The sequence below is a fragment of the Octopus sinensis genome, linkage group LG5 (assembly GCF_006345805.1).
Source record: "Octopus sinensis linkage group LG5, ASM634580v1, whole genome shotgun sequence".
NCBI lineage: Eukaryota > Metazoa > Mollusca > Cephalopoda > Octopoda > Octopodidae > Octopus > Octopus sinensis.
Window position 1 is genome coordinate 133,242,923 of NC_043001.1, and position 10,299 is coordinate 133,253,221.

General features: G+C 40.1%; 1 protein-coding gene across 1 annotated transcript; it reads right to left on the bottom strand.

The window, feature by feature from the left end:
* Window positions 1-1,348: 1,348 nt before the first annotated feature.
* LOC115212355 (39S ribosomal protein L41, mitochondrial) lies at window positions 1,349-9,798 on the bottom strand. Its single transcript, XM_029781226.2, has 3 exons — window positions 9,574-9,798; window positions 4,635-4,735; window positions 1,349-1,568 (listed from the first exon to the last, which is right to left on the bottom strand). Exons 1-3 carry the CDS (start codon window positions 9,737-9,739, stop codon window positions 1,446-1,448), a joined length of 390 nt encoding a protein of 129 aa, XP_029637086.1. The 5' UTR covers window positions 9,740-9,798; the 3' UTR covers window positions 1,349-1,445.
* Between the last annotated feature and the right edge of the window lie 501 nt (window positions 9,799-10,299).

Consider the following 10,299-nt stretch of genomic DNA (forward strand, 5'->3'; position numbering starts at 1 on the left):
GTTAATTTTACGAGCAGGCTGTTCCGTTGATTCGGATCAACTGGAACCCTCGTTGTCGTAACCGACGGAGTGCTTCCCCTTTGGTGCACTGCACTGGATTCTCCAGTGCTGGGGTCGCTGCTGCTGCCATGGAAGTTGGTCTGGTGCCCATCCTGCAGATGTAGCATGTGCTGTGGGACTTGGTCTTCAATGGTTGGTTGCTGCTGTGCTGGCAGAGAGAGACACACCAAGGATCTGATGAAGACACTACATTTGGAACACTGTGAGCTTCTTCAGGTCCTGTTTGAGGATGATCCAGGTTTCAATACTATAGTGGAGGACAGACAGAACCAGTGTCTGGAAAAGATGGATTTTGGTCCTTAGGGAGATGTTGGGCTTCTTCCAGATATGCCATTGAAGGAATGCGAAAGCAAAAGTTGCAGACCCAATTCAAGAGTTGATCTCTGCTTCTGACACCTCTTTCTTCTCCACAACCAGTGAGCTGAGATATTTGAACACCTGGGCCTGCTCAGTCTGACCAAACCTTTTGTTAGTGATGCTGTACAATAGAACCATAACACTTTAAATCTCATGTAACCATTCTGCTTGAGTTACAATTTGTAACACTATGAAGATCACATCTTTGTAATACCTATTTCTTTATTATCCACAAGGGGCTAAACACAGAGGGGACAAACAAGGACAGACATAGGTATTAAGTCGATTACATCGACCCCAGTGAGTAACTGGTACTTAATTTATTGACCCCGAAAGGATGAAAGGCAAAGTCGACCTCGGCGGAATTTGAACTCACAACGTAACGCAGACGAAATACCGCAAAGCATTTCGCCCGGCTTGCTAATGTTTCTGCCAGCTCACCGCCTTTCTTTGTAATACCAATGATGTAATCTTCCTAGTTAGGCAACTACAGGAGAAATGCTTGGCTAAGAATAAATTACTATTCCTGGTTTTCATTGATTTGGAGAAGGCATCTGACAGGATACCACATTCAGTAACTTTGAGACTGGAAGATAAATATGAGTTGAAAGCTATCATTCATTTATGCATGCATATGTATTCAAATCTGACTAATTTTCCATGAGAAGTCTTAAAAGGTGCTTTATTTAACCCTTTGGTGTTTAAGCTGGCCATATCCGGCCCAAATATCCTACAAGTTTTACATTCAAACTGGCCATATCTAGCCCCTCACACCTAACCTACATTGACATTCTAAGAATAAACTATCACACCATCGAAACTTCAAAGCTGTAAGATAATGTATGATTAATTGAAAATAATTTGAGTGAAAAAAGTATTACATTTAACAGATTAATCTGAACACTAAAGGGTTAAAGAAAATACAATGAGCATTTAGAAAATGTTTAACTTTTTATTTTACTTAAAATGAGAAAATTCAATATTTGACAATAAATAGAACTGTAAAATTTCTTTAACACTTGTGGCTATCATCTTTTGCTGGCATTGTGTTCTTCAATTATTGAAGGTGCGTAACAGGCATCAAACAATTCTTTAGCAGTGAACTGTGACTGTACAACATCAGGAACTTTGTAAGAGACATATGGCTTCAGCTGTGGATTAGAAAGAAAATCATGTATTAAATATTATCGATAACAAGATTATATCACTTTATGTCATTTCTTTTCCTTTTGCTTCATTCTAATATATATTTTTTTTGTTTTTATTTAAATACACCACCGATGCCAACCCCGCCTCGAATGGCTTCTGTGCCGGTGGCACATAAAAAGTACCATCCGAATGTGGCCGATGCCAGCACCGCCTCGACTGGCTTCTGTGCCGGTGGCACATAAAAAGCACCATCCGAACGTGGCCGATGCCAGCACCGCCTCGACTGGCTTCTGTGCCGGTGGCACATAAAAAGCACCAACCGATCGTGACCGATGCCAGACCCCTCTGGCACCTGTGCAGGTGGCACGTAAAAAGCACCCACTACACTCGCGGAGTGGTTGGCGTTAGGAAGGGCATCCAGCTGTAGAAACACTGCCAGATCAGACTGGAGCCTGGAGCAGCCCCTGGCTCCCCAGACCCCGGTCAAACCGTCCAACCCGTGCTAGTGCGGAAAACAGACGTTAAACAATGATGATGATGATGATGATATATTTCATAAATAGATAATATCAATAAAGTCCCAAGGTCAACTACAGACAGTGAAACAGGATGTATTAAGCCTGACGTTTGATTGCAAACAATATGCAAAAGTCAATTGTATCTATAGACAATACATTACATATTTAGAGCAGAAGATGTAATAGACAACAGCATAATTCCAGGGTGTTTTAGTAAAGTCGATAATATACGTATCAAACTGAATTTAAGATATTTATTTCTCAGTCAGTTGTCTTACAAAAAATACAAATGCTACAACCATAACAGATTCATCATCATCATCGTTTAACATCTGTTTTAGATGCTGGCATAGATTGGATGGTTCAACTGGGGTCTGGGAAGCCAGGAGGCTGTACCAGGCTCCAATCTGATCTGGCAATGTTTCTACAGCTGGATGCCCTTCCTAACGCCAACCACTCTGAGAGTGTAGTGGGTGTTTATGTGCAATAAGTACTGGGGTCAACTCATTCAACCAAAATTCTCCAAGGCGATGCCCCAGCATGGCCACAGTCTAATGACTGAAACAAGTAAAAGATAAAAGATGACCCAGAATAATATTAAGATGTTAGTGAGTGAAACTGTACTAATCAACCAGGTTTCCTTTAGCTACAATCTAAAATGTATGAGTGTAGCAGCAGCTTCAATATCAGCAGATACCCTCAGGAATGGGGCTACTGCAGTTTTGCACTACACCTTTTTTGAAAAACTTTCTTCAGATTCCTGGGTTTTAGATTTTGAAAATTAAGAATATGCAAAAAAGAAACATCATCATCATCATCATCGTTTAATGTCTGCTTTCCATGCTAGCATGGGTTGGACGAATGACTGAGGGCTGGCGAACCAGATGGCTGCACCAGGCTTCAATCTTGATCTGCCAGAGTTTCTACAGCTGGATGCCCTTCCTAACGCCAACCACTCTGAGAGTGTAGTGGGTGCTTTTACGTGCTACCGGCATGGAGCCAGTCAGGCGGTACTGCAACAACCTCGCTCGAATCTTTTACACTTGCCAGTAAGGTGATGCTGGTAACAATCACGCTTGAATGGTGTCGTTTACATGCCACCGGCACGGAGGCCAGATAGCCGCTCTGGCAACGATCACGCTCGGATGGTGCTCTTAATACCCTACTAGCACGGGGCTTGAGTGCCAGTAAGGCGACACTGGTAATGATCACGCTCGAATGGTGCCTTTTAAGTGCCACATTTTCAAAATTTTAAACCCCACTGCCAATTTAAAACTTTCTTTCGAAATTTTGTTTTTCCAATCTACATGGAAGAATACAGGGATACAGAATATCAAAACAACAATTTCTACAGTTTAGCCAAATGAATATAGAAAGTGCACTTGACATATCTGCTTTAATGAAATTTCCACACTTCAATATACAACAAACAATACATTAAAAATCGAAAGTGAAATGATTATCAAATAAACGATCTACAATTTATAGATACATGAAGCAATGTAATGCCAGACATGATAAAATGCATTTGTTCCAAATTGCCGAGCCCACATAAATTCAGGTAAATGCTGGTCAATTAGTTGTCTATTTGTGGGTCCATTCATTGCTTTAAATTTGGCTTTAGCGTTTGCCCACATAACTTCTGCTGAGTTTCTATGGCAACCAGTAAAGGGGTCAACAAAATTATTAGAATGGTTGACACTGTAATGTTCTTATACGAACCCCATTTATCGGAATATATTACTGATCCCGGCTCAATCCATTCTTTTATCAATGGCAACAAAGTTTCTTCTTTCCTATCAGCAACAGAAATAAGAAATCCTTTTTTATCTGCTTTGCAATATCCTCCAAAAATCCATTGCTCTTTTACCAATGAAGCCCACGTTATATTTCTTTTTTGCAAACAATGATTCATCAATTCCTACAATGATGTTGTGTCCACCTATTTTTGTAGGGTTGTTTATAACTCGCTCAACTGTTACATCTCTGCAAAGCTGGATTGTGGCACATGTCTTCACTAACACATGTTATGGAGCATTGCTTTATGGTTGTATATTACACTTAACTGGTAATGCAAAGATAAAAACATTAAAAATAGAGACCCATGGACATATTTACAAAGTAAGAAAACAGCACAGCTCCGATGACTTCAGGAAACATATTTTCACGCTGAGAGTTGCTGAAGCATGGAACAAACTGCCGGCATCAGTTGTTAGTTGTCGGAGCACTGCATCCTTCAAAACTTCCATGCTTCCTGAGATTCGCCAACACTACACTTGATTTTCTCCCCTCCATACACACACAAGCATGTATCTGACTCATACATTGTTCGCTTTCCAGACATTTCTACATTACTGCATGTACTTTATATGCACTTTCTGACAAGTTGTGGTGCACCTAAGCACTGTATACAATAATTTCATTATTATATATAACATTCACTTATATGAGAGGTGTAATATTAAAACTGAAGAATTATCTGAGATATCAAACGAGATGAAAGAGATATTTTCTTGGTTTTACAGTGAAAGAGATGAAATATTTTCTTGCCTCACAATCTGTAAGATCAGGAACAACAATATTTGGTATCATTTCAGGAATAATGCAGTACTTCCCAGTTTTTCTGGAAAATCCACCAACTTCAGGTACAACTAAAAAACAAAATAAAAAAGGGGAAAATTTCTTGTGTGTCTTGTTATACAGGTAGACATCCTAATAACCAATTATAGTATAAAACTGAATCTTTGATTTTTGTATTATTAGCAAAGGTAGCCTGTATGATGCCGGTGTGTGAACAGCCATGCTACAAGGCAGTGAAACATGGGCTGCGACTGCTGAGGACAAGCATAAACTTCAAAGAAATGAAGCAAGTATGCTCCACTGGATGTTTAATGTCTGTGTGCATACACGACAGAGTGTAAGCACCCTGAGAAAAAAGTTGGACATATGAAGCATCAGATGTGTTGTGCAAGAGAGATGACTGCGCTAGTATGGTCATGTGATGTGTATAGAGGAGGACAGACAGCTGTGTGAAGAAGTGTCACACGGCGAGCTGGCAGAAACGTTAGCACGCCAGGCGAAATGCTTAGCGGTATTTCGTCTGCCGTTACGTTGTGAGTTCAAATTCCACCGAGGTCGACTTATCCTTTCAGGGTCGATAAATTAAGTACCAGTTACGCACTGGGGTCGATGTAATCGATTTAATACCTATGTCTGTCCTTGTTTGTCCCCTCTGTGTTTAGCCCCTTGTGGGTAATAAAGAAATAGGTAACAGTGGAGGGAACCTGTGGAAGACGTAGATGCAGGAAGACATGGGAAGAGGTGGTGAAGCACGACCTTTAAATGTTGGGCCTCACAGAGGCAATGACAAGCGACTGAGACCTTTGAAGACATGCCGTGCTTGAGAAGACCCGGCAAGCCAAGTAAGATCGTAGTCATGGCCGATACCAGTGTTGTATAACTGGTCTGCTTAAAAGCACCCTTCAATTGTTGGGCAATATGTTGTGCTTGTGAAGACATGTTGAACCAAGTGAAATCGTAGCTGTGGCCGATGCCAGTGCTGTCTGACAGGCACCCATACCAGTGGAACGTAGCACCATTCAAGTGTGACTGATGCCAGTGCCACCTGACTGGCACCCGTGCTGGTGGCACGTAAAAAGCACCATTTGGGCATGGCCAATACCAGTGGCATGTAAAAGCACCCACTACACTCTCGGGGCAGTTAGTGTTAGGAAGGGCATCCAGCTGTAGAAACCTTGCCAAATCAGACTGGAGCCTGGTGCAGCCTTCTGGCTTGCCAGTTCTCAGTCAAACTGTCCAACCCTTGCCAGCATAGAAAGCAGACATTACAAGTCAGCGACGATGATGAGAATATTAGGTCAGATCTGTTGGATAAACTTTGTTACAAAGTTCCACAAGGAAATACAATGCTTCTACAACAATTTACACGAACATACATAAACAGACACGATAGAATCAGTATTGTTTCCATTTCATTTTTCAACTTATGTTATTTCTTTTACTCATGACCATTGTTTTAATGTCCAATTTTCCATGCTTACATGGTTCAGATGGAATTTGTTGAGGTGGATTTTTCTACAGCTGGATGCCCTTCATGTCACCAACTCTCAACTATATTAAGACTAGCAGCATAGCCCGGCGTTGCCCGGGTATGTAAGAGCCCCTAGTAGGCAACGACTAATCCCAATCTAGTTCTTTCCCTCTAGGGAACGAAGGCGCATGTGTAGGTTGCAATGTCTTCTCTTCACTCGAATACTTCTGTGTATACGATGTTCCTAGCTGTCTCCCGACAGAAAATGTGTGGCATATAAAAAGCTTAGATTCTCGACCCCATGTCGAATTTATCGATCTTTTTCAGAACTGGGGGAACTTTTCAAAATTTTCGCTGCGTTAGTTTTGAATTATGACATTGGGCTATGTGTGTGTCAAGTTTCATCAGAATCGGTTGAAAGCCGTGGCCAGGGTGAGGGTACAACCTGACAGACACACAGACACACAAACTGCCATTTATATATATAGAGATAATATTTCCCCATGACCAGACATCTTTCACAGAAGACTGGAAATGATGGACATCAATTGTATAATGGTGATATTCATTTAAAACCAATGAAATGAAGTGCCTTACTAAAGAACATGATATGCCACCTGTTGCAAGAGCCAAACCTCCCAAACTTATGATTGTGAGGCCAACGCCCAAAATACTAGGCCACATATATGTGTATGCATTTGTGTGAATGTTTAAAATGTGGAGCTTCACATGGAAGCACCGAGTTAGAAGACATAGTGGCTTCTGTTGACATTCTCTGTTAATAAATATCAACTCTCAGCCCTGTGCTTTCAAATACAAGAATAAGAAAAAAATCCCTTACTGGAAAAATAGGTAAGGGTTAGTGACAGGAAAGGTATTGGACTCTAAAACTGTACCTCAATAACATGTATTCATCATATCTGTTGTGCAACAGAAAAATAGATATAAAATGAATGCACAATATGAGTGTGCCATCATAAACATCGTCATCATCCTAACATCTACTTTTCTCATACCTGAATGGATTAGATGCAATTTATTGAGGCAGGTTTTCTATGGCCTGATACCCATCCTTACCTTTTTCCCAGCAAGGTGATATTTCCCTATGGCCAGATATGTTTTCACAGAATGTGTGTGTGCACATGCATTTGCATGTATATGTCTGCCAGTATCTTCACACTGAAGCCATTTGGGCAATGGTGACGTTTGTTTACATTTCCCAGAAACGTCTTGTAGTTTTGATTAGTGGAAACTAGTAGAATTTTTTTGTTAAGTACCTTACAAGAAATACAAAGGACTGCTGACTGGAATGAATGTTCCTTTAGTAAGTCTCGTCCAACCATGCCAGCACGGAAAAAGCAGATGTAAATATGATACAACGCAGAACACAAAATAAAAGCAGTCGTCCTTCGTTTTCACCTGCAGACATAAAAGCTATTGTTTGGCTCCACATCAGTTCTATTCAAGCAGACTTATCATCCAAAATATCCAGCTGTAACTATCGGGTTTTTATTTAGAGATGGGATAAAACCAAATTATCCAACGATCACTTTAAGATGATAAGGCTTGCTTGCTATTTCTCATTCATCATCATTGTTCGACCATGGTCGAGACAATGGAATTTACCATGCTACGCCAGACTTCACGGTCCATCATGGCATTACGGAGGTCCTGTTGCTGGATGCCTGTATCCCTGGAGATTACATCAGGGTAGGAGAGTGTGCACCCTCTGGTATTGCGAGTAGATGTGTGCACCCTCTGGTATTGCGAGTAGATGGCTTCCAGAGGAGAAGAGTAGAAATTACTTCTTTTTCAGCTCTACAACAATGTCCAGCAAACTGGACTCTCCTACCTTTCACTTGCTATTTCTAGCAGATCGAATGACTGTGGAGAGGCTCCCAGTGGTATGGTAATGAGTACATCAATGATTATTGTGGCCATAATTCTGAACATCACCACTTTGGTGAAGAATAATGGGGGCTAATGCAGTTTTGCACCTCTCCTTCAAAGATGCTTTTTGGAAAAAGTTTTTGCGAATTCCCACGTTTTAGATGTCAGAGATAACGAATATACAAACAAATTTTTTTTTTAATTTCACCACACCGCACCAATATAAAATTCTGGTTTTGTTTACTTTAAAGAAATTATAGCAAATTGACGAACATATGCAAATCAAAATTAAATATAGACAAAAACATTAAAGTGAAAAGAATTTGCATTTTACTTGTGTTCGCCTTAAATAATCATAAAATAATAATTGAATGTGAATTCAAAATACACCATTTTATGAGAAACAAACATTAATGTTTAATGATTAATGTTATAAAGTTTAAAAAGGGGCTCAAATTTCACCCCTCCCCCAATTTTAAATTTTGAACTTCATCCATTTATTTGTCTGTCAATCCCTATCTGTTAATTCAAAAAATACATTTGTCAACTGAATGTGACGGTCCTATAGAAGACGGAAATACTGTTGTTTTTAGGCCCAGAAAGACATTCCTAGCTATCTATCTATCTAGCTATCTTTCTGTCTATCTCTTTATACACATATCTATATGCTTATTGAATTTTAATTTTTGAAAATGTGGTTTCTTGCATATTCGGAATCTCCGTTATCTAAAACAGGAAAAAATTTCGAAAAAGTTCGAAATTTTAAGGAGGGGGGGTGGGATTTTAAAAAATGGTCAACATAAAGATCCTCACCCGAGAACAAAACAAAAATTAACCAGCCTGGGGTGTGTTAACAAGTGTGTGGAAAACCAATATGAAAAAAAGACAAATGCGCACTGACGACCCTGGAGGGGGGGGGCTTTCGGAAAATTCACAAGATCCGATTTTTCCGTCTTAAATTCGGCTAAAATGGATATATATTGATTTATTTTTTTTACGGAATCCGATTCTGAAAAAAAAAGTTTCAAAAATCGCATTTTCAAAATTTCATTATGTTATCGCAGTCTAGTGAGATTTGGCTGTTATTTCTAGCATATGGATAGCCTTGTTGAAAAATTGAAATTTTACAAACAATTTTTTTCAGAATCGTAATCTTCGTATCTTTCTATGTATTTTGCAACAACAACAAAAAAAAAAAAACAAATTTCCGGAAAAAGTGAAAAGTGATGGGGGTGGGGTAACGGGGATTGAAATTTTGAAAATGCGATTTTTGAAACTTTTTTTTTTCAGAATTGGATCCTCCATAATAAAAAACGTGGGATTCCGTTAAAAAAAAATCAATATATATCCATTTTATCCGAAGTTATGACGGAAAAATCGGATCTTGTGAATTTTCTGAAAACCCCAGGGTCGTCAGCGCGCATTTGTTTATTTTACCATTAAGGTATTGTATATAAAAAAAAAATGTGGGGTCGGATATACTTTTTAACACCAGCTAATTATACTAGCAATCAACTTAATTATCAACGAAGGACACATGGTACTCACTGTGTTTAGCAAGAATACTTTGCACCTGTTTATGGTGAGGTTTGTCACGTTTTGCATGTTTTCCAGTAACCTCAAAACGTTGATCGAAAGGATCGCGAGTTTTCTTGCCCAGGGAAAAGGAACTTGTTCGCAGAGATCGAACAATTTGTAACGTTGACCCCTGCATGACTACCAAAAGTCATCAATATCAGAGACACCGCTTAACGGCTCTCAACTAAATAATCACTTCAAAAATTTTGTTCCGGGTATTATTTATCGTTGTTAAATTTACTACTCCCTTTCCTGCTACTGGTAATGTTGCTGTTTAGTGGAGGCGCAATGGCCCAGTGGTTAGGGCAGCGGACTCGCGGTCATAGGATCGCGGTTTCGATTCCCAGACCGGGCGTTGTGAGTGTTTATTGAGCGAAAACACCTAAAAGCTCCACGAGGCTCCGGCAGGGGGTGGTGGTGATCCCTGCTGTACTCTTTCACCACAACTTTCTCTCACTCTTACTTCCTGTTTCTGTTGTACCTGTATTTCAAAGGGCCGGCCTTGTCACTCTCTGTGTCACGCTGAATATCCCCGAGAACTACGTTAAGGGTACACGTGTCTGTGGAGTGCTCAGCCACTTACACAGGCTGTTCCGTTGATTCGAATCAACCGGAACCCTCATCGTCGTAACCGACGGAGTGCTTCCACAATGTTGTTGTTTAGCCCCATGTCAACCGTGACTGAGCAAATCAATG

Bases quoted from the DNA above. Each gene is read 5' to 3' on its own strand.
- LOC115212355 (XM_029781226.2), bottom strand. From the start codon at position 9,739: ATGCAGGGGTCAACGTTACAAATTGTTCGATCTCTGCGAACAAGTTCC. The intron at 4,736-9,573 runs GTGAGTACCATG...TTTGTTTTTTAG, and splicing joins AAGTATTCTTGCTAAACACA to TTGTACCTGAAGTTGGTGGA. The intron at 1,569-4,634 runs GCAAGAAAATAT...TCTAATCCACAG, and splicing joins CTGATCTTACAGATTGTGAG to CTGAAGCCATATGTCTCTTA.